Genomic DNA, 24,766 nt, shown 5'->3' with positions numbered 1-24,766 from the left:
TTTCTTGTAGAACAAAAATCCAAGAGCAATGCGTCTTTATTCACGTTTAGTCACCTGACATGAGGAAAATGTCTGTTGCATTAAAATAGTCATCAATGTAAATGGCAGCATGGCTGAATAAGTTCTTTTCAATGGTAATGAACATCCCACATAGTAAAGTCACTTCAACACAGCCTCATGACAATTCCCACATCAAAACAGTACTTTATTTTATATTTTTTTTGCCTCATCGTTACTCCCACATTAAGATCTTTCAGCTGTCAAGTGTACACGGTGAAGAAAAAGGTTCTCAGTCAGCAAACACAGGTGCATCAGGAAGCGTCTCCACAATACACCACTTCAGATCTGCTGGGTCCCAAGTCCATCCTTGAACGCTGGGCTCCCAGCACCACGTGTAGCACACTACTAAGGCTACACTACTATGTTAGCTTATTAATTCTGTATACATCAGGCCGAACAATGTGTCAACCTGCAACAGACTGAGCATTATAACTGAAAATGGCAAAAGATTCACTCTATTGAACTTTACATCATTATTTGATGTTAAACAATGAGGCAAATCCCAACAGTATATACAAAAACCAGCTTTGCTTTTACAAAAGATTTTGTTTCCCATATTGATTAATCCAGGCAGCTAACTCATTGGTTTATGCAACTTTATTGAAGAAAATAAATCAATTACTAGTAGAGCTATTAGTTGATCACTCATCCATTGACAACTTGCATCATTTATTCAGTGCTATATTAAACAGTGTTTTGGAAGACAGATTAACTAATAGCTCCAAGCCTCCTAACAAAATTTAAATGAATTACAAAAATGTTCTTAGACCCTATTTTGGAATACAAGGGATGTTTGACTTCCAATTTCCATTCTCTGTAAAACAAGAACTGGTCATTCCTTTATTGACATGCATAAGATACATCACATTTTCTGTTCTGCTGATGCTATAGATTCAGTACCAATTCTCCAGACACACCAGTTATGAGCAAAATTATATAATGTAACCTCAGTTCTCTAACACTGGAAGGTTTGGAACAAGATGGATGTTGCTACAGCAATGTTACTTCTTTGATGGGAGAAAATTGAACATCCATCTCCCCTCCCCCCTTCAGGTGGTATCTTCAGTATCTGTTAGAGCAGTGAGGAAAGTTTTGTTTTTAATCTCATAACCAAGTTAGAATGAAGACATTGGCCACATAATACACATGCTCCATTAAAAAAAAATTCTGAATCTTGGGCAATTGTTCTTGTGTAACTACTTTACAGATTCTAAAAGCAGTTATTGTCCAAAGCTGGAAGAACTAAAGTCTTCTCAGATGAGCATGTGCATGAATGGAAGGAGGTAAACAAAAAAAATAAAAAAGATGAGGTCTGATAGGGGAGCAGCCGGATAAGAAAATCAAAAAAGGAACAGTAATTTAAAGTTTATTCCAGCTATAATGCAGGTTATTCTGACTTTAAGGTAGCATCACATGGCATACTTCTGAGTCCATTCCCGAGATATTCTGTTGTACCTGCAACCAAAACCAGGAATTGAATCAGCACTGGCATGAAAATGACAATTTTCTAAACAGTTAACAATTAAATATCACTTTATCCCCATCTCCCTATTGTCTTCAACGCTACGAGAAGTCTCCCTCTATACTAAGATATGCTTGAACTGAAAAAACCCCAAACAAATCCTGCCCTAGACTAACCAGAATATTCTCTAATTTACATGAAACACTTCAAATTCAAGACAAGCAGATTTGCTTCAAGTCTGTTGTGAAAAGCTACTGAAGGGGAAGGAATAGAGACCACCTGGGGTGGGAGAGGCAAGGGGAGCTTTTGTTTAAATGCTGTCCTTAGGTAAAGATAACAGAGTATCACATGCCATAAGATAACCTGGTTAATAAAACGGTGGGATACAGAATATCAGGTTCTCATTTTAACTTAAAACAACAGTAAGCTTTTCTTCAGACTTAATACTTTCTTTTCACGTGAACATATTTCTCAAACAATTTGTATAAAGGACGTTAAAAGAATATTTAAGTACACTACTTCCACAGGAATTGAGCTGACCATTAGTTTAGACTTAACTCCATGCTTGTCAGTAAGAAGTTAATTTTCACTATACAAGCAGAACATAATCCCCATAATTTTTCCTAGTTTATATGCAGAAGACAGACACTGCTGAATAATGAAGTTGAAATTTGGATTGTCTAAATTCACCCACATCTATGCAGAAGGCCTTGCTGTAAAGCAATCAAATTCTGTCAAAATCTGGGTAAATACTTACCAAAACAATTTGAAAAGCTGGCTCAAAACTCAGTAATTATTTCATACTATCTTTTTTGTTTTTCTTTTCTTTGGCCATGCAAGAGCAGTATCTGTGAGAAATAGTGACTAGCCAATACATTTCACACTAATCAGAGATCAAGCTGTTAAATATCCACGTTCAGTAACTGGTGCATCCATTATCTGTTAGTTAATCCAGTGCCTTAGAGCATGCAGCACCCAAGTGCTGACAAATTTCCATTTAGGTAAATGCACCATCATGTGCAGATATTCTTACCCTACAGCATAGCGTACTTCTCTGTCCATTCTCTTGCTAACCTATTGTACCTAATTGGACAAGTATATTTAGCATTAGTATAGATATGAAACAGTTTACTTCACAGGGTTCTATCTGTGCAAAATGTTAAACACGCACAAGGAAAAAATTTGTTTCAACAGAGATAGGAAAAAAGTTACAAAGATTTTTTTTTTTCAAGGGGAGCACCAAAATTAAAGGTCAAGCTGCTATCAAAAGAAAGCACCAAAAAAACCAAAATTATATTTTCCTCAATATGAACAGCTAACTATATTCTACTTACGCATGGTAAGCAAAATCTGGGCAGTACCTACTTTAAAATACTGCCAAACATGTGAGAAAGACAGTCTTCTTCAAGCACAATTTTAAAGATAGTAAGCCCCTTTGTTTTTATATAAAGCACTAACAAGAATAGATACTACTTTGACACACAAGTTCTCTCCATCCTGGAATTTTATAGAAGGCTCACTCAACACAACTGCTGTCTGACAATGCAGCCTTCACAAAGTTTGTTAAAACATTAGTCTTACGCATCTCTGTACTTACTTGTCTCTGTCTGTTTTATAGATACGTGCAATCTCTGGCACTAGTGGGTCATCTGGATTTGGATCACATAACAGTGAACAAATGGATAAGAGAACTGTAAAAAAACAAGAATTCTCAATAGCAAAACAGGAGCAACCCTCTCCAATAACAGAGCATAGAGCTTTGCTTTAGCACAATGCCATCACAGGAGAGAACTTTTTCCTGATATATGACAAAAACAGATTTGTAACCCACTCTAAATAAAAACCCTTGATAGACTTAAACATTTGTAAGAACTATTTGTTTCCTATTTCCCAATACTTATAGCCATCAGTAAGCGCAGATGAGAACAGCACTGTTGTTCCTTGCACTGTGACGCAACACGGCAGCCAACAAAAGCACACTATTATGTGGTCTGATGACCAGCATATTCCATGGTTTTAATCACTAAAACCAGAACTTTTTTTTAAAAAAAAAATCAGACAGAATTCCTTCTCTGTTGTAAGGTAGCAACACTGTGGGGTCTGCACTGATAAAACTACATATATGTTGTAAAATAAGAGAATAATGCAGCTAGAAGGAGGCAGCTACAAGGATTTCATCCTCTACTCTCACAGCAGTTTTGAAAGAAAAACAATAGCAACGGCATTAAAATGTACGGAATACACATTCAAATCACAACACTTTGATGGATCTTTTGAGGCCACAGTGACCAGTGGCTCTGAGGAAAAACAAAATTTATTCATCGTGAAGATATCTGAGAATTAACTGTTATTTACAATAGTAAAACAAGGAAAGCTACAGAGCTTCTATTGCAGCATAACATCCTGAAGTAGAATCAGTAAATAATATAATACAATACCAGTACACAGTGGCAGGAAACAACATGTGTCAAAGTTCTCTTCTACTCATCTACAACAAAGATATGCCAATATAACTCTGCATGTAATTCTAGACTTGCTCAGCCAAAGACTGTACAGATTTCATTATTAAAAACTGACTTAAAATTAATATGCAAGTGTGTATCTATACACAGCTGCAAACAAGCAGTTTCTCAGCTTTCGCTCAAGCACACCACCGCAAGCCTGTTTCAATCCAAATGCTGGCAGCTTCCTCTGGGACCAAGCTATTAAGCTGTGCTAAGAATACCAAAATAAATAAGTGGCTAGGCAAAGCCTCAAACAGCCATGTAGCAGAAGGTGTTAGAAAACACAGGAGGGATATCATTATCAAACTGGCAAAACACAGGCTAGAATGAGTAAGGGAAAAATCAAGAGATGAGTAAGAACTCAAGACAATCAAAGCTAGAAGGCACAGTATTCAACACAAGATGCAAACTTCTGTCCTTCTCACAAGTTACCTTTAGAAATAGTTAAAGCAGGAGACCACTGTGATCTTAGAATATCAAGACAAATGCTGCCATTACTGTTAATATTTGGATGATAGATTCTTGTTGTAAATGCAACCTGCAATAAAAACAAACAAACAAAAAAAAAAAGATTGTGTTTTGGTCTATATTGACAATGATGCCATCCTTTCTTCTCAGTTAAGCTATTAGTCAACTCAATTTATTTTGAAAGAAAAGGATTAAGCAGTTTAACTGCATCACATTCGTGGAAATGCAACCAAGCCAGTCTCCAATTACGCGGCACTCCATTTCAAGCAGAGAGAGTGTAAATATGAGGTTGTGTTTTAATAACAGGTGCCTCCATCATGACGACGATGCTCAACAGAAGTGCCTGAACCATGGTAGGAGTGCTACTACAGAGCTAAGAATCGTCAAACATTATGGTGACTTCAAGTGTGCACTTTCATATTGACTGAAAATTGGAAGACAACATTAGCGGCTGATAAAGCTACAAAAAAGCACATTTAGCAATATACTGCCAAATTCTAATAGATACTATCTTACTGATTTTAGGCACCTGCCAAGTTAGTCCCTATCCAGTTTCACACTCCTATAGACCAACTCAATGGTAAGACTTCAGTCCCCTCAGCAAAAATTCCATTACAGTAATGCAAATGAGTTCCTGTTTAAGAAAAACAGAAATAAACTGAAGACATTCAGAATTCATAAATACAAACTGGCTCTCGAAACATATGCTAACACACTCATTCTTGTGGTAATCAGAGGGATTTTGCTAACCACAATACTGTAAGAATAGGTAAAACAAGAGAGAACTTGAAAATATTACAACAAGAGATGCTGACAGTTTCTGTACTGTACTTAGTTCCTTAAAGAACACTAATTTCACAAATGAGGACACAATACTTACCTTAGGTGGTTTGAAAGGGTAGTCTGTAGGAAAGTGAATTGTCAAGAAGAATACACCACCCTGATATGGACTGTCATTCTGTCAAAGCAAACAAATAATTCTCCTATTATCATCTTTGGGACTCAATATCACCGAAGATGATGGTTATAACAAATAAAAGGGAGAGGAACTTTAAACAAATGAACTGTTTAATCCACCAGTATGAAAGTGATGCAATTAAAAATTCAATTACTACTTGCTAAGGTAAGTAATGCAGAACAGACACAGGTCACTGTGGATGGACCTCACTGAGCTAACACTTCATCGAAAACAGCTGCTCTGACAATCCACTCAGGACAACTTGGCAAAAGCATCCAAATGCCTCTGAGATAGCTCCAGGAAATATAGTTAACAGAGTAGAGGTACTGTCAGGTTCTGACAACTGAAGTTCTGTGTTTGGAGTTTATTTGTTACAAACACTCGAGCTTACAGCGGCCATGGATGGCTCAAGGGCCTCCCATTCCACTGTAAGTTCTCTCCTTGGCTTAGCTCTTCCTCAGCCCTGCAGAAAACTTACAAATACACAACTAGTTTTTGTTCATTGAAGAAAAAAAATAACCAAAAACCAAATCCCAAAAAACCACAACCAACACAAATGAAAACAAACAAAGCCCTCTCATCCTACCAGCACCAGCAAACAAAAAACCCCTCAACCCTTTCGGTATTAGAAAGTCACTGTAATCTAGTATGAAAGTATTTTACATTTCCCTGCTCCAAACAAACAGCTATTTCAGGCATTAACTATTAGCAGTAAACCAGTATTTCGAAGTACAAAAGTAAGCAGAGAAAAAAATGGACTTACTAAATAGGGATTGCCTAATTTAGTAATTATGAGAAGGAAGATATTAGAATTTTTTACTTGAAACTACAACTAAGTTTCTGAAATAGAGTTAACAATTTCATTGTTTATCCAGAAGATTCAAATGTTTTTAATTGCAGACTAAGGGCAAAGGGAAAATTAATTTTCAGCATATACTTCTGAATTTTTTGTAAATTAAGTTGTATATTAATTGCAAGAACATTTCACCACTGTAAGGAAATAGCTACATCTTACTTAAATACCAGAAAATGAAATTCTGCAACGCAAGACAAGGGACTCAAACCTGAAAACAGATAGGGTAGACCTTGTCCAATCTCTGCTGAAGACCTTGCAGTCAAGATATAACCTCTTACACACTATCCAAGGCCTTGAAAAGCCACAAAGCAGCCCTTCTACTGCACATATTCTGGGTATAAACTTTATCAATTACAGAAACTCCTCTAAGAATGTGTTAAACCAATGCAAGCTCTCCTACATCTAAGAAAATCACAACCTGCATAATATCATATTGCAGAGCTGGAAGGCCAGATGATTACTCCTACGATCCTTGTCTGTTAATTAAAGGCGTTAAGCAACACCACAGGAGCACTAGAACTACTAACATCACACTGCTATCAGGAGACTGCCCCATCTCGAAAATGGAATGCAGACCTTTTGACACCACAAAAACCATATGGGGACAAAAAGGAGCTGTACACTATTAAACCAGAAGGGGAAACTAAAAATCATAAACTAAATTTAAGTTCAAGTGATGTTTAATACCTTATGACCATGCAGGCACCAGCAATGCAAAATCATACTCATTGCAGCACAGAACATTCTGTGCCTTTCAAACATGAATACAGCTATTAAGCAATTTTATCTTTTTGAGGTACCTAGTTACAGTCAATAAGGACCAGGTACTTTGGAATGGAGACTCATTTTTCCAGTCAGGTAAACCTGTAATAAGCATATTTTCCATCGCCATTTCCTAAAACCACACATAGCTATATACAAACCCAGGGCAATTCAGCATCACTGATACTTAATTCCTACTCTGGCAGCCTCACAAAAGCATCATATTGTGGCTGCAGGTCTTCTGGCATCCAGTGTTTGTCTGCAAGTTACCAAAGGTTTTGTTTTCTAAACACAGATAGCCAGCCCTAAACACTCCAGATGTTAAGCGTTTGGAAGTTACACTTTCAGTAATGGCAAACTTCTGCCTTCTTTAACAAGGAAGAAGTTACTATCAGGTTTCAAGATGCTTATCATATACTTAACACACATTTTCCTCCAGTTATAACTGGAACATCACAATTTCAGTAACTTTTCACGTTTTATTCCTGCAAGGATTCAAGATCTCAGTACGTGACACCAGCCCAGTTAAGGTTTCCCTGATGTTTTAAAATCCACACAGAAGCATCACAACTAATTCCTAACTCTGGGACCAGCTCCTATTACAAAGTTCACACTCCATTCAAACTTTAGGAAAAAAGTTAAATGCAAACAAAGTTTCTAGATACTAAGTGATAATGCCTAACACTGCTGTAGAGATAATTTCACCTGAAGTGTATGTCCTCACAAAACACTCCAGCAATTATTTTTTCCCCTCCTTCACTTTCTGTTAGTGTAATGAGTACCTCTAGAACTAGACCTGACAAGGGCAGTTAATAAAAACAAAAAAACCCCACCACTTTCCTCCTGAATAAGAGCTACTAGCTTAATATTACGTCACAAGAATTAAAATACTTACAGGTCCCATAATTGTGGCTTGCCAATGAAACACTACAAAAGAAAAACTCCGCATTATTATCTATGCATGATATGCTTTGAGTTAGCAAAGCAAAACATAAAACTTAAGGGTTACTTACTGTCATCTCCAACAGGACCTGCTGAACACTGTGCTGGAGGATCACGGGCTAAGTCACTAAGTTCCTTTAGGGAAAAAAAGAGCAACAGAAAAAACCCAGTTCAGAGAAGCAATGCTGATGAACTCAGTCATTTTCACTTTATGTCCAGAAAAAAACCTTTAACATGGAAGAATGTAGATCAGTATAAATACATGTCTTTTTAAAGGGATCAACCACCGAAACTGGCTATGAAGGTAAACAGCTATAGCAACTATGTTTTTCCAAGTAAAGATCATTGCTGTAAAGACATCTCTGCTGAAGGGCAACAGAATGGAGAGCAGGATGCAGAGTCTGAACGGGGCAAAGTCTAATCACTTGCTTACCAAGATTTCAATTCTTCAGTCTTAGCTAGAGAAGACTGAAGTGCACGGACAAAAAACTATTGATGAGCATTCATGAAATAGAAAGCACTATGTAACACTTGATATCAAAACTCAGTACAAGAGAAAACACCACAGAAACTCAGTTTAAAAGGCTGGCAAGTGTTGGAATCACGAAAAACATCTGTATTTATGTTAAACTTCACATTTAAGACAATCATGCCTCTAAAATTCTGAATAATTGAGCTGTGGAAACAGCTCCTTCCCTGCCCCATTAAAGAGGCAATGAAAACAGAAGCTCCGGATGGAGGATTCCTTGTGCAACATCAAGATTATTGTGATGAAGCAAAAAGGCTCAGCATTAGTTTGCTTAAACGCTCTACAAGTTATTTGGACAGCATCTTTTAAAATTAAATGTATACTTCCAAGTATGTAACAGATCTCTCCCCTCTTCCCTGCTCGCCTTTGAATCTAAAAACAGCTTCAGGAACTTGTATAAATCTGCACTTGTCAATGCATCTAGAAGCCATGAGAAAAGGGAAAACCTTCAGTCCCTCTCCCATATATTAACAGTTGAATACAAGTTATTTTGCTACAAGTCTATATAAGCCATTAGAACAAGACCTTTCCATTACTTTGTCAGACATACCTATTCTGCTGGAAACACGTGTATTTGAACTAGCTAACTGTTTTGCTTGGAACGGTCCTAAGTTTTGCAAACTCGGCATTTGATAAAAATTTAGTAAGTGTAAGCCAATACAAGATGAGTAAAAAAAAAAAGATGTTCTCTGTAACTTAAACACCTTGTCCTTTGTTAAGATGGTAGCTCCTGCAAACACTGAGAGGATAATACTACTTCAACATGCACAAGTCCAGACATTCCAAAAATGCCCAAACCCACCAAGTAAATTTAGTCCCACATTCCCCTCCCCCCACGCTAATTTTGATTAACTTTCTAATTCACCAGATTTCAGTTTTGCACTGGAATCAGACTTTTGTAAAACAGGATTATATCAGTTTCGTAAGGAATGCCACAATGAAGTTAATATTACGGTTCACCCTGCTGCTGCTGTTAGAGAAGTGCAGACAACAGCTCTTTCCAGATCACCACAGTAAATCCATTTTGAGCACGTTTCTTTACTCTCCCCAGTAATTATTTGGGGTCCTTGTGCTAGGCTTATTTCTGGCATAAAATATCACTTATTAGGTCCATATGTTGTTCAGCACCTTCCAGAAAAAAATCCAAGCCAGATTTCTATTATCCATGGAAAGGCAAACAAGAAATGTAAAAGAAGTTTTACATAGAAAGCTTCTCTAATTTTCAGGGTGGTCCTTTTTTTTTGTTGTTTTTACATTTAACAAACACAGTGGGTTTTCTTAATCAGGCTTATTTCTCATCTAAATTTATCTTCCAGTTCCAAGAATGATCAACTGTTTCCAAAGCCTTGTGAGAAAAAAGTTCCACCTGATCTTTTATCCCTTCAAATAAGTTGTAGCAATAGAATAATTAGAAAGATACAAATGTTACTATTTTAAAATAGTTGTGTAGTTATTACTGGATTATTTTACTTAATCAGGGAAGAAGATCAGATACTACTTTTTTTAACTATCATGGGGACTGAGAAATCTGAAAAGGCTATTTTCATGCAGTTTACGAAATTATAAAAATGAGAAGCATTAAGATGAGGAAGAACAAGGAAAAAAAATCTGCATAAAATGGACTGTCAGAGGTATGTGCATTAGACCAGAGAGCTCTTCAAAAGTTACTATCACATTCAGAGTAAAAAATAAATCAGTACCCAATATAAAAATAGCATATTTTAACACAGCAGGAAAATTAGAGCATATAAAAGAATTCAGCTAGGAAAAGCAAATAAGCAGGATTGCAGATGTTAGCAAACATAAATTTACTAAATTCTGGTGAAAGATCTGTGAAAACAAACCCCTCCACTAATATTAAGAATAATTTATAAGCTGAAACACAAAAGTCGCAATATTCAAGTCTCCAGTGGTTTCAAAATACACGTTCATACAGTTACCCCCTTTTAACCAACTGAACTGTTCTAGAGAATCAACCAGCAGCAATTTCATAAGCTAAAAGACGAAAGTTTTGTCTGATCCTAATCACTTCAGTAAAAAGCCATTGTGCTAAATGAAGAAGTTCAAAATACAGATAAGGTTAGAAGCACAGGCTACACCACTCAGCATTTCAGCCACAGAGCAAGTAATTAACTTAGTACATTCAGAAAGAAAAAAGCTGAGGTGGCACACATTCTTCTGTTTGCTTCTCTTAGGTACTATGGTCAGAAGAGTAAAGTTTGTAGGAAAGCTGTTTGCTTCAGCAGAGCATTAAGTGTTGTGGAAGAACTCAGACAAACATGAAACACACCGGCAAGCTTGGCCCACTCATAGTAACAGCAGGCGCACTTCAACCCCCTGTTAAGTGTGTGACACTTCACATCTACATAAAAGGAGAGAGGCTTGTTGCAACAAGGGATGCTCAGCTCTAAAAACTGCCCCCTCCTGAAAGCTACAACTCCACTGAACCCAACAGGCAAACTGAAATAACTGGAAACTAAAGAAGCAGAGGCACATGGGCTGTGATATCTGAAGTGCTGTTGAAGCGTTTCATTCAAGGAAAGGAAGGAGCTTTTTCAAATTATTTTTTTAAGCTTCCCACTCAACAGCAGGAACACAAACTGAGCAATCCGTCACAACTGTTCTAGGACAGGAAAATATTTAATAGGAAAAGTATCTCTGATATCAAAACTATGCTTCATCATTTCTGTGAGATGATTTAAAAAAAAATTTAAAAATTGGGTTATAATTTTTCCCCTGCTTTCACTCATTTCTCACCAAAGGATAAAGACCACATTAAGCATCATTTTACAAAGCAGAATTCGACTAGCACCTTAGAACTTTAACGTGTTCCCAAGCACTGTTCTGTAAAATTTCTACACATAAGGGCTTTATGTCTTTAATATCCCTACAGCTACACTATTTACTATCTCAAACTTCACTTCTTTTTGTTTCCATTCAGTTTCAGTAGTGCTTTGCTTAGTCAAGCAGTACCAAGGTACATCCCAAACTTCCTTAAAAATCCCTAAAGTAGAACCCACACCTTCCTGGAGTCAGCTGCTAGTTTTTCACTTTACAGGTGGCTTAAGGTAAAAAGAAAAAACAACTCCCAAGAAGCAAATTCCAAAGATTTTTCCATAGAAACAATAAACCAAATTTGGTTCAGTGATGTGTTACAAGCCTATCCAAAAGGATTAGTCTTGAATTACAATCGTGACTAGTCTTCTCTGGCACTGCCAGAGATTTCCGGTACAGCTCCAGCACATCACCATTTCTGTGTCCCAGTTTCCAAATATAAAGTTGTGATAGTTCCTACCTCTCCACAGGAATGCTTAGTCACTCCGCATTTCACAGGTTTAAATGCTGTTTAAGGAGTAAGCACCACGGCTACTGTTAGAGAACAATGGCTATGTAGCATACACAAGAAGCAATACATGTACAATTTTGCAAGAGTTTTGGAAAACTGAGGAATAACCAGAAATAAAGTAACAGTACCCCTCACTGCAGCAGACAGACCTGCTTTGACAAATTCAGCACCCTGGCCTTCTGCTAGTTTCATGTTAAGTCTCTATTCAGATGTATTTTTATTGTTGAAACAGCCACATTCTTTCTTCCTCTTCTTTTTCTCTACAAATTCATCAAAAAGCTTATAAAAACAACACACCAGTATTTTCAAGAAGAAAATGCTTGTAAAATCTAACTATATGCTTGCTCTGCATAAATGTAATTAACAGAAAATATGGTTTATGCTTCAAGTGATGACCCAAAACACCAGCACGTGAATGCAAATGCGCACCCTATTATAAACCATCACAGGGCCTGTTTTCTTTTTAAACAGCATATCTTCCTCAAACAACTCCTCCCTACCAGGTATTTAAAAAAATTACAAAAGTCACTGAAAAGGTGAAGAAAATTTAAAGAATGACAAAAGATACCTCACCAAAATAAGCACGAGTAACACAGGGAAAGAAAATATTTAAGGCAACTAGAAGTTTTCAGATCTCAGCAAATTCAGTAAGAGATGACAGCCTGACGCCTACTAAGCTGCCTTCTTGCAAGGTAGCATGGAGAACAGCATCAGTGTCAGTTCCTTTTCTTCCCGTTTGTCAGAATTCATACTCCCTGTGGCACAACTGCCACATTTTTTTCTAGTTTAAGCTGGAAATAGCCAGGGCTTATTCCTAATGATAGTAACAGCTGACTTAAATACAGAGTGGCAGAAGACCACTCAACTATCCTCATCAGGCATAAACTCACTGTTTAGATTTAATAATGGTTTGTAAAGATTTAATAGTGGTTTGCAACACCAGTACTTGTTAAAATCATATATTGCAGCTTTCTGATTTGTAGTCAAGAAAGCATAATGGGAAAAACTGAGTTAATCTGCTTTATGAGTCCAGACAATAATTTGTTCTACCTTGGAGGGCATGAAAGGTGACGTGCAGATAAATCAGAAGTTTAAATAAAAAAAGAGAAGGAAAAAAGAGAACACTTAAGCCAAACAAACAACCCCCCCCCCACATTTATTAATTTGAGTGCTTGTCTAATGCTGTTTGTGTCAAACAGGATATTTCAAACTTGCATCCAAAAATTCATCACTGTCTTACTCATTAGCTCACAGCTGAAAACAGCTTTAAAAAAGAAGGAAGGATTGTAAGCAGCTATAAAGGGAGGGGAAGAACATTTAAGCCTGTTTTGAAGATTAAGAGGTGTCAACCAGCAAAGAACTACTGCCTCATCCCACACACCTGTATTTGCAACATTTGTTTCAGCATGAAAATTAATTACCCCTGGAAGATGAAAATAACAGTTTGAAAGAACACTGAAAGTGGATTCCTAACGTACATAAGAAAGCAAGGGCACAATACACATCACAAGTATAACCAGGAGAAAATTCCAGCAGAAAATTATCAAACAAGCTAACCTTTTGGCTAACACTTATAAATGGATATAAATGTGTAATGACAGTACATAATACAGAAAGATGTAGGTTCCCACAGTTTAAGAAAAGGCATCAGAGCAATATTTAGAGAAAACACATGAAGAGCAGACGCAGAAAACAGTGTGGGCCAGAGCACAGAACAATTTTTGAGAAACCCAAAACACGACCAGGAATGCAACAGCTACAATTGTCCCCGCCTTGATTATTCTTCTTGTTCTATTGTTAACGTTTCTCCTTTCATAAGCCTTTAGTACTTAAGTTTTACATGCTACACACTACATATTGTTTGTACAAGGTCTACCAACAATATTATAATGATGTATTAAAAGACAAACATAGAAATATTCATGGCTTTAGCCTTACTCAAGGAAGGAAATGCCAGAGCGCTGTGCAACTGTAATTAAGTCACCTTGTGTGCTTGGACTGTGATACAAACTACTCAGATGACTACGTGCTATCTTTCCAAAGGACCTACCTTTCAGTCCACAAGTCCTTTGTGAATGAGACTATTGTCTACAGCTTTTCTAATCTGTTCCAAAATTTGGATGGTGTACAGCTTAAGTAACAGTTTTCCGCAAATTTCAGAGTCACCACAGATAAAATGGCTCTCTATTGTATTCCAGCCTTTTGCAGAGTTCATATCAGTAGCTGGATCAGTCCAGCTATGAGGAGCTCAGTTACCAACTTTGCTTTCCCAGTCACTCACTAAAGGCATTCAGAACAAACTTGGAAAAAAAGGTGCCAACAACACACCTGAAGTTGTGCTTTGAACTCAAAGGCGTAGCTTTTTTCCCTCAAAGTAATCAAAACCCATAGCAGTTGTCTTACTCAAGATGAAGAAAATCTGACTGCTTCAAGCACATCAATTCTGAGATACTATAACCATTACCATGGTCTGAAAATAATAGAGCTATTAGAACACACGCTCAGTGTAGGATGAGCCAACGTGCACACTGACTAAAGCAGGATAAAGATAAAATTGTGAAGTGATGCACTGGTTAACTATCCATTCAATGACAACCAGCTAAGTTAATTCTGGCATTTCCAAGGTTTTGAATATTGGACCCTGAAACTTACCATAGTTTTCACTCCTTCCTGCAAGAACCACACTAATCTTCAGTTCCATAACCCAGGACCACAATACAGCCCTGAGAAAAGGTAACTAGGTGCTAAGGGGCATGGTTTAGTGTTTGATAGGAATGGTTGGACTCGACGATCCGGTGGGTCTCTTCCAACCTGGTTATTCTATGGTCATTGTAGCGTAAATGGGCCACAAGAGAAGCAGCATGATGTACCTAGCTAAATGACACAAAATGACTGGGAAGTTAAGGGACAGATTAATTTCAGTATAGACAACCATGAAGCAATGTACCTCCAAAGATGCTTATACACAAATTAAGGCATTCTGGCCTCATGACTACCACTCAAGAATGAGATTTTGGAATCACAACGGACAATTTCACAGAAATGCTAGTTTAACACTGATTAGATGCTAAGGTTGGCAGCATTAAGCGAGCTGCCCTGCAGCTGGTCAAGGACACAATGTCCAGCAGAACCTCACCACCAGCATTTGACACATCAACCAGAAGCAGCATCTATATGCACACTACCCTGGACTCCACGCAACAGAAGCCTCCTGGAGTTTGCAAAGTCTACACAAACAACAGCTTTGGGGACTGGCAATGTTCAGGAAAAGTTTTTGTAGAAATCACCAGTGGCCTTAACTGGACAATTAACCACAATAAGTCTGCTCTTTATGAATATGTACAAATATTCTCCATGTTCTCAAGGAAATGTATGGAAAATAGGATCAGGTAACAAAATAATGAAATAAATATTCTAACAAATAACACCACATATATAATCACACAGTGTGGTGAAGCCATCATTTAGATGTAGTCTATTATTCTGAAATTTAATTATTCAATCTAATGAACTCTGAAAATCAGCTCTCCTTCTAAAAAAGCTGCCTTGATTTTGACCACTCCTGGTTTTGTGAATCTAAAGACATATGTGAAAGCTATTGTGACATACCATATCAGTATATTCTATGAACAAAACTATGTGGAATAATTACACTAGCTTATCTACAGCTGTTCAACTACCCTATCACAATACCATATTGTGCGTAACTACCCTTCATAATCATTCTGTGTTTTGAACAACTAGTGGAAGAGATGCAAAACTAAGGGCCTGTCCATAGGAGTAGGTACAGTTACACACAAAATCAGCTCACACTGAGCCAACAGTGTTAAAAAAAATACAAAGTTGTTTCTGGAGTGCAGCTGCTCTTACAGTGGAGTTTCACCTCAGCTATCTACTGAGGTCCACACAAGGGTCTTCAAAAAGGGTGAGCGGTGGAAAAAAAAAAAAACGACAATGAAGATTTAAAGTGTATTTATGAACAGACTACAACCTAGAATGGAAGGGGGGCATTGGTTATCTGGCAAACTGTCATTCAGGAGATTCTCCTGTATTACGCAAGGCAAGAAGAAATTAAAAATAAGGCTTAAAAGGGGAAATAAAGTTTGCAGTTTTCTGATTTATAGAATTAGCTGACATTATTACTCAAATAGGCCAGCAAAGGTTGGGAAATACTGCCTTTGAGCAGAACACTCATACTTAAACAAACCTAAAAGAGCTTTTGCAAGCTTGGAAGAGACCACAGAAGAGGTGAGCACCTTGCCAACCTAATTCTAGGTTACAGACAAATCTCACTATAAAATTAACCGAGTTTAACACAATCCTCATGCCCTCCATTAGGAAGGCCAAAAGCACTTTAGCATCTGCACTCAGTTCAGCTTCCAACTCTGGTGTCCAGATGCTTGTGGGAAGGATTGGACATTTGTCTCCCTTTTTCGTGGGCCTAACATTTGCAAAGCAGTCTACAGTCCTCCCATCCTGCTTTCTTAAAACCAGAACAAAGCCCCAGCACAATTACACTGGCAAAAACTGCAGGAGATCTTGAAGATGGTCTAGCGTGTCAGCCATCTCAATGGGATGAGGTTCAGAACAAAGGCTTCCTTTGTACAAAATTTTAGCATTGAAGTTTACAGTCGGTAATAAGGCTGAACAATATTTAAATAAAACTCCCTCTATTAAGTTTTCAGTCCTAAACACTGCAATGCTCAATTCGGCTCATTTTTCAGTATTAAGCCTTGTCTACACTCAAGTGTTTTATGAAGAGTTGCCAAAAGCATAAATGCCAATTCAAACTTGTGAATATAATTTTAACTAATTTTTTTGCAAGGTTTCCCCAACACAGCCTACCACATTTAATGTATCAGACCAGTGCCCCATAAAAAGCTCACTGAACAGAAAGGTGTTAAGAAAGCTCCAGTACTTTCCGTTTACATTTTGAGGTGTAAATTTACATTCAAATCTACAAAACCATCCAGCAAGCCTCTCTTCTCATAAAGCCAACTTGACAAAAGCAACTGTTTATAAAAATGACCTACTGACTGCAATCATATGTACATTCCCACTGCTGCTTTCACGTCTTACCCCAACTTGTTTTTCCTAGCATATTATACCAGCAGGTTACTACATCATACCAGTCACCGGGGGAAACGCATGCCTGCAATTCAGCCTTTTCAATGTAAGCTACCGCATCTTAGTCTAAACTATCAATACAAGTCAGCTTACGCTGATACCAGACCTAGTACTGAAGTGCAGACCGCATGTTCCAAACTGCCAGCTCTGACGCACAGAGGAGGGACCTACACAGGAACACAAGGCAGACAGTTAAAGTGGCAAAACCTTAATATTTGCAACAAAGATTTATCGGAGATGGCATATCAATGCCCTAATCTGAATTACACAAAAGTTCTGCCCTTCTCCACTCCTCCTTACCAGCTGTCACTTGACATCTCAGACAAGGTTTTGAGGCTCTGGAACGAGTCCAGAGAAGAGCAACAAAGCTGGTGAAAGGGCTGGAGAACAGGCCTTATGAGGAGCGGCTGAGAGAGCTGGGGCTGTTTAGCCTGGAGAAGAGGAGGCTGAGGGGAGACCTCATTGCTCTCTACAACTACCTGAAAGGACGTTGTAGAGAGGAGGGTGCTGGCCTCTTCTCCCAAGTGACAGGGGACAGGACAAGAGGAAATGGCCTCAAGCTCTGCCAGGGGAGGTTTAGGCTGGACATTAGGAAAAAATTCTTTACAGAAAGGGTCATTGGGCACTGGAACAGGCTGCCCAGGGAGGTGGTTGAATCACCTTCCCTGGAGGTGTTTAAGGCACGGGTGGATGAGGTGCTGAGGGATATGGTTTAGTGTTTGATAGGAACGGTTGGACTCGATGATCCGGTGGGTCTCTTCCAACCTGGTTATTCTGTGATTCTGTGAAGGTTAAGAACCTCCATCCTCTCTCTCCTTCAAAAGTACAATCTAGTGGACACAAGAGAAAACACACATGGGTAGGGGATGATGTCACGCTAGAGGTGGCCTCCAAAAGGAACAGAGATGCCTCTGCCAAGAGGCAGTTTACTGTTCTGTATTCAACAGCTGCTCCTTACAGCTGTTTACATCCTCCCCCCGCCTTTTCCCATTAATATGTGAGTGTAAAGAAAGGCATTAATGCTTCAGAGCTGGTTACAGACCGGGGAGGTAGCTGAAGGAAGCTCATTTTGCAGAGTTCTACATCAGCTCTTCCGTAGGAGAAACTCACACAGGGAATAATGGCAAAAGCACTGGCTTGCTTTCAAAAATAGATCTTTAAAAGCTGGAATGATCACGAAGAAAATGTTGGCTGGACATTACCCTGTACATTATCCCACCCAAACCCTTAACATACTCAAGAACTAAGTTTTTAAGTTATGCAAGAAGTGCCTATCTAATGAAATATTGATCTCTGAAGTTCTGTAAATTACTTCAGTGAGATTACTATCCCCTTCTCCTCCCATTCCAATGCACACATTTAAAGATCTATGCTGACTGGGAACTTGTTTCACAAGCACGGTGCTCAATTAACATGAGAAATCTTTAAGTTACTGTAGTCCAAACCTTCTAGCAAAGGAAACACCAAATTTCCTTTCTCATAAAAAACGACCAGTTCTTAAAACACATCCAATACCTTAATTGTAAATGCCAGACTTGAACAGAGGTATTAAATCTATCCAATTAAGAAGCATTATTTCAATTTTAGTTATATTCATTTCCTAGTATGTCACTTGTAACTATTCAGACAAGCTAAATCTTGAACAGTATTTAAGTGATGACAGCTTTCATGGGATGCCGAATAATTTTATTCTGACTTTTAAAAACTCCTGAAGTTCCTCAATACTAATGCCTCCCTAATTCCATGACTGAAATCTCATATTTAAACCCAACCACTGTCTTCTGGTTCAACACGACTCTTCCCACCACTGAGTGCCATAGCTGCACACCATTATCTACTTGAGACAGTACTTAAGTCTACCCTCAAATACTCAAAATAGGGTGAATTAGCTAAAGTAAAAAAATGTTATTTGATGCATACAGAGAGCATTCACAAAGGTTTAAAGCATTTTAACTAAGCTTACATCAGCTACATTTAACTAGGTGGTTAATCTCAACTTTCTGAGCCCCTAAACAGACAAATTCAGACTTATTTCTAGACACTCGATCACACACAATAATTCATGTTACTTAACTATTTTGAATAAGCTCAGCAAGCTAAATCCATGACTGCCCGCAGAAATAAAGTATTGTAGATTTCATATAGAGAAGACAACTTAATTCCAAACAACTTATCCTGGTTAAACTAATTTTTTTAAATTTCATACTAAGTTCAAAAGACAGTAACAGTTTAAAACAAAAGTAATAAGCAGGCTTTACAACGCAAACTGAATCACCTCTACAAAAGCTACATCTCTGATTAAACTAATGTAGATTTCCATGCTGTCTTCATTACTGCATATTACATTCAATCTCTGAAAAATATTATCATGCACATCTGGAGGAGTGGGGTTAAAGTTGCCATTAATTCAGGAACAGCAGCGAAGGCTACATCCTGAAAAGAGTCATTTAGTCTCCACTCCACCACTGTCAAGGGAAGCCTCCTATCCGTACTTAAATAGCGATAAATGGGTTTGCCACCTTCCACGTGCTTTTGGCTTCCACTTAAGATTTTCTAAAAAAAATACCCCCCACATAATGATGATGGCATGTGCTATCCTTAACCAAATGGGCATAAAACACAGCAGGCACAAGTTTTCTTAAGGATTTCACAGGCGAGACATTTCATGCATACATCTCCTCTATAAATTCTATTTTTAGCCTGCCAAGATCACCACTTAGGCCTTTCATACTACCTCACTTTAATGGATGCACACAGCAGTGATAAAAATGGACGTATACCAACAATGTAATGTTCCCAAGCTTCCTCAGTTTTACCCATCCTCAATTTCTTACTCCTACATAAACGTTTCCCTATTACTGGATCATCATCATTAGAACCAGAAGTGCCAGCGTGCCACAGCAATTACGGGACATGCCTTGAGCAGGCACAACTCAACACTCCAGACCAAGAACATGTGTCATGAGCACGTAACAATCATTTAATTCAAGCCCATAAATCAACAAGAATTTTCCACTGCCTTTACGGAAAGGAAACAGTCAAAATGAAGCTGTAGGCTCACATTATTCCACAGCCCACCACCCTTGTGCAAAGCGAGCTGTATCAATAAAAGCAGAATTTTGCAAACCGAATGCAGGCTACCCTCAGGGTGAATGGCACAGATGTGATGATGAACTCCAGCATAAGATAACCTTTCTGGGACTGGCTACGTACCTGATAAAGAAAGCTTTGTAAGGGGTGTTCCAGAAGTAGATAACCCAACATAACACATGAATACTCATGTGCTTTCATTCCCACGATGAAAATAGAACTTGCCAGTTACATTTTAAGTAGGGGATGTTGTATTCCAAATGTGTAATATACTTCAGATTAAATTTACACTCTAATCCAGTCTGAAAGTCTGATTTACCCAGTATAATAAAGAATTGTATTTTCCTTGATACATCAAGTCCACAAAGAGGCAGTCAACCAAACAGGCTGAAAATACCTTCACTGGTGCATCTGGCTTGTCATCTGCTGCAAGAGACAATGAATTCTAGCCCTGACAGGTAATACCACAAGTCAGACTAAATCAGCTACGTGAGATTACACTATTTTGAGGTCCTGGTCTCTCTTTACCTTGTTCTAATCTAGTGCCAACAACGTACTACAAGGAAGCAGAGAGTTTCAAGGTCTGATCTGTGACCTTACAACTGGAAGACAGGGAATCCCAGCTAACCGGTGAGAGCGCACCATTCTCTGACTACACCAGTTGGCAATATTAAAATCTAAATTCACTACCACCTCGTTACAAAATTGGCCATGCTATTTTTGGATTTCAGCCTTAACCCCAGTAAACGTTTGTACTGGAAACCACGCTTGGGAAGAAAGCAACTTGCAAGCGATGGTTTCAGTCCAGAAAAACTTCACTTTACAGGCTGACAAACACAAAATGAAAGCTGTAAACCCTACAAAAATTTCAAAGCGTAGCCTGTAGCACAGTGTGATTTAACTGATTAAAATTAGCACCTCAAAAAAAAAATCAAAACGAAAAAAACCCTCCTAACCTCTTCCACCAATCCTAACCTCTAGCAGTGGGTAAAGGAAGAAGGTTGCCACTACACACTACCACAGAGCATAAGGACTAATACAGGACAAGAGACGACACCGATTTGAGAGTCAGGCTGAGTAATTTTAAGGTTCTGACCACCAGATGACCATGTAAGCAGGGGTATGCTTTGGCTTACATTTGACAGTAAATTCTTACCTGCGGCACCTGAATGTGTTTCATAAGCATGAGTTGACGACAAAGCATACAAGGAGTATCCTAGCTGCGTTTCAACCCAAGTGATATCATCCACTAACACAGGGGAACAAGTTCTGATGGCAGATGCAAAAGGAATAATTCTTTTGAAATTCTTGTGAGAGGGTAGCTGTAATTCGAAGGCAATTCATTTAGCTAGCACTAATCCAGAACAGACTTAACATTTTTAGGGTTAACAGAACCGTTCTTTCACTAATAAATTATAAATAACCTCATTTTGACTAAAGTATGTCTACAAGCACCGCAAAGAGATGTGAAAATACAGGAAGGGTACTAGGTGGCAAACTTTATACTCCGTCTATAAAAGGTGTTTTGTGCACGAAGTTTAGGTCGCGATGTCAGGACACATTGACTTTCTGCCATCTTGGCAGGCTACGAGATTACCAAGAAACTCCTCTCAGCTCTTGAAATACGTAAGCGTTCCACGTAGGTCGCGTAGGAGCACAGATCGGCAGCGACTACCCGGTAACGCCACTGCGCTCCCACCGCGTTTGCAATTACATCCCAGCCATTCTCAAACGCGAAGCGCTGCCCACCCGGGCGCAGCCTCACGTCGGGAGCCTTCTTCCCTGGGAGAAGTTTAGAGAAAGAAAAACCAACCGGGAAAAAAAAAAAAGCCAAACCAACCCCCAAAACAACAGCCCCCCCCTCCTTTCATCGCCTCGGCATTTTTTCCGAGTTAGCCGCGAAGTTGCTCCACCCGGCCCCGATTGTGCAAGGGGAGCGCGCCCCGGCCGGCGCGGGGGGCGACCCCGGGGCGCGGGGCCGGGGGAGGAGGGCGCGGTGGGACCGGGTCCGAGCGCGCCGCGGGGCTATCGCGGGAGGCGAGGGATCCCGGAAAGAGCCCGAGCGGGGCGAGCCCGCCGCCATCTTACAATGCGGGAAAGAAGTTGCACGGCGCGGGGGAGGGGGACGCGGCCCGGGCGGCGCTGACAGCCGGGCGGCCGCGATCCTCCGATCCAGGGGAACGGAGGGAGGGGGAGGGAGGGAGGAGGAAAGGAGAGAGGGGGGAGGAAAGGAGGAAAGGAGAGATGGGGGAAGGCAGGGGTAGAGGGGGGGAAGGCAGGAGGAGAGGAGAGAGGGGGAAGGAAGGCAGGAGGACAGAGGGGTAAAGGGGAGAGGGAGAAGGGAGTAAAGGAGGTGAGGGGAGAGGGAGGGAGAGGAGGAAAGGGAGAGGGAGAAGGGGGAAGGAGAGGGGGGAAGAGGAAGGAGAGGGGGAAAGGGGAAGGAGGGGGGGAAGGGGAAGGAGGAGGGGAGAAGGGGGGAGGGGAGAGGGGGGAAGGGGAGAGGGGGAGAAGGGGGAAGAAGGGAGTGGGGGAAGAAGGGAGTGGGGGAAGAAGGGAGTGGGGGAAGAAGGGAGAGGGGGGAAGGGGAGAGGGGGGAAGGGGAGAGGGGGGAAGGGGAGAGGGGGGAAGGGGAGAGGGGGGAAGGGGAGAGGGGGGAAGGGGAGAGGGGGAGAAGGGGGAAGGGGAGAGGGGGGAAGGGGAGAGGGGGAGAAGGGGGAAGGGGAGAGGGGGAGAAGGGGGAAGGGGAGAGGGGGAGAAGGGGGAAGAAGGGAGTGGGGGAAGAAGGGAGAGGGGGGAGAGGGGGGAAGGGGGGAGAGGGGGGAAGGGGGGAGAGGGGGGAAGGGGAGGGGGGGAGAAGGGGAAGGGGAGAGGGGGGAGAAGGGGGAAGGGGAGAGGGGGGAGAAGGGGGAAGGGGAGAGGGGGGAGAAGGGGAAGGGGAGAGGGGGGAGAAGGGGGAAGGGGAGAGGGGGGAGAAGGGGGAAGGGGAGAGGGGGGAGAAGGGGGAAGGGGAGAGGGGGGAGAAGGGGGAAGGGGAGAGGGGGGAGAAGGGAGAGGGGGGAGAAGGGAGAGGGGGGAGAAGGGAGAGGGGGGAGAGGGGGGAAGGGGGGAGAAGGGGGAAGGGGGGAGAAGGGGGAAGGGGGGAGAAGGGGGAAGGGGGGAGAAGGGGGAAGGGGGGAGAAGGGGGAAGGGGGGAGAAGGGGGAAGGGGGGAGAAGGGGGAAGGGGAGGGGGGGAGAAGGGGGAAGGGGAGAGGGGGGAGAAGGGGGAAGGGGAGAGGGGGGAGAAGGGGGAAGGGGAGAGGGGGGAGAAGGGGGAAGGGGAGAGGGGGGAGAAGGGGGAAGGGGAGAGGGGGGGAGAAGGGGGAAGGGGAGAGGGGGGAGAAGGGGGAAGGGGGGAGAAGGGGGAAGGGGAGAGGGGGGAGAAGGGGGAAGGGGAGAGGGGGGAGAAGGGGGAAGGGGAGAGGGGGGAGAAGGGGGAAGGGGAGAGGGGGGAGAAGGGGGAAGGGGAGAGGGGGGAGAAGGGGGAAGGGGAGAGGGGGGAGAAGGGGGAAGGGGAGAGGGGGGAGAAGGGGGAAGGGGAGAGGGGGGAGAAGGGGGAAGGGGAGAGGGGGGAGAAGGGGGAAGGGGAGAGGGGGGAGAAGGGGGAAGGGGAGAGGGGGGAGAAGGGGGAAGGGGAGAGGGGGGAGAAGGGGGAAGGGGAGAGGGGGGAGAAGGGGGAAGGGGAGAGGGGGGAGAAGGGGGAAGGGGAGAGGGGGGAGAAGGGGGAAGGGGAGAGGGGGGAGAAGGGGGAAGGGGAGAGGGGGGAGAAGGGGGAAGGGGAGAGGGGGGAGAAGGGGGAAGGGGAGAGGGGGGAGAAGGGGGAAGGGGAGAGGGGGGAGAAGGGGGAAGGGGAGAGGGGGGAGAAGGGGGAAGGGGAGAGGGGGGAGAAGGGGGAAGGGGAGAGGGGGGAGAAGGGGGAAGGGGAGAGGGGGGAGAAGGGGGAAGGGGAGAGGGGGGGAGAAGGGGGAAGGGGAGAGGGGGGAGAAGGGGGAAGGGGAGAGGGAGGAGAAGGGGGAAGGGGAGAGGGGGGAGAAGGAGAGAAGGGAGGAGGTAGAGAGGGGGGGAAGGTGGGAAAAGGGAGATAGAGAGAGGGGAAAAAAACCCAAACCAAACAAAAAGAAAAATAAAGACCAGGCCCGCGGTGCCGGGGGCGGCGTCGGGGCCCCGGCGGCGCTCACCTTGTTGATGCGTTTCAGCGCCATTGTGTGCGAACGCCGCCGGGCCCGTCTGCGCCGCGGTGACTCCGCGCTCCGCTCGCGCGAGGGGGGGCGGGGGCGGGGCGGGGGGCGGCGAGGGCGCAGCCGCGCGCGCCTCCTTCCCCCGGAAGCGGCCCGCGGCGCGAGGAGAGCGGGGCGGAGGGTGTTGGGGGGGGGGGGGCGGGGGGTGTGCGTGCGTGCGTGCGAGGGGAACCCCGGGGGCACCGCCCGAGAGACACGGAGAGAGGCCGCGAGGGCCCGGACACGGCGGGAGCGCGAGAGGCGGAGCCGCCGTCAGCGCCTCCTCCCCCCGCTCCGGGAGTGAGGGGGAAGGGGCGGGGCTCGCGCGCGCGCGGCGGCCCCACCCCGCCGGCCTCGGCGTAGGGGAGAAGGTCTCGCGAGAGCCGCGCGGGGAAGGGCGGGGCCTCG

The 24,766-nt window shown here is 42.1% G+C and overlaps 1 protein-coding gene across 2 annotated transcripts; it reads right to left on the bottom strand.

The window, feature by feature from the left end:
- Positions 1-24,464, bottom strand: UBE2D3 (ubiquitin conjugating enzyme E2 D3). Of its 2 annotated transcripts, XM_069855555.1 has the most exons (8): positions 24,320-24,464; positions 8,084-8,147; positions 7,966-7,997; positions 5,375-5,452; positions 4,459-4,564; positions 3,120-3,213; positions 2,556-2,605; positions 1-1,515 (listed from the first exon to the last, which is right to left on the bottom strand). In XM_069855555.1, the coding sequence occupies exons 1-7, from the start codon at positions 24,341-24,343 to the stop codon at positions 2,557-2,559; spliced, it is 447 nt and encodes a 148-aa protein (XP_069711656.1). In that variant the 5' UTR covers positions 24,344-24,464; the 3' UTR covers positions 1-1,515; position 2,556. The 2 variants fall into 2 exon arrangements, with proteins under 2 accessions (XP_069711656.1, XP_069711657.1); XM_069855556.1 differs by lacking the exon at positions 2,556-2,605.
- Between the last annotated feature and the right edge of the window lie 302 nt (positions 24,465-24,766).

This window comes from Phaenicophaeus curvirostris, chromosome 4, assembly GCF_032191515.1.
Source record: "Phaenicophaeus curvirostris isolate KB17595 chromosome 4, BPBGC_Pcur_1.0, whole genome shotgun sequence".
Lineage (NCBI taxonomy): Eukaryota > Metazoa > Chordata > Aves > Cuculiformes > Cuculidae > Phaenicophaeus > Phaenicophaeus curvirostris.
The sequence above is the reverse complement of the archived record's forward strand: the minus strand, read 5'-3'. Positions and strand labels throughout refer to the sequence as shown.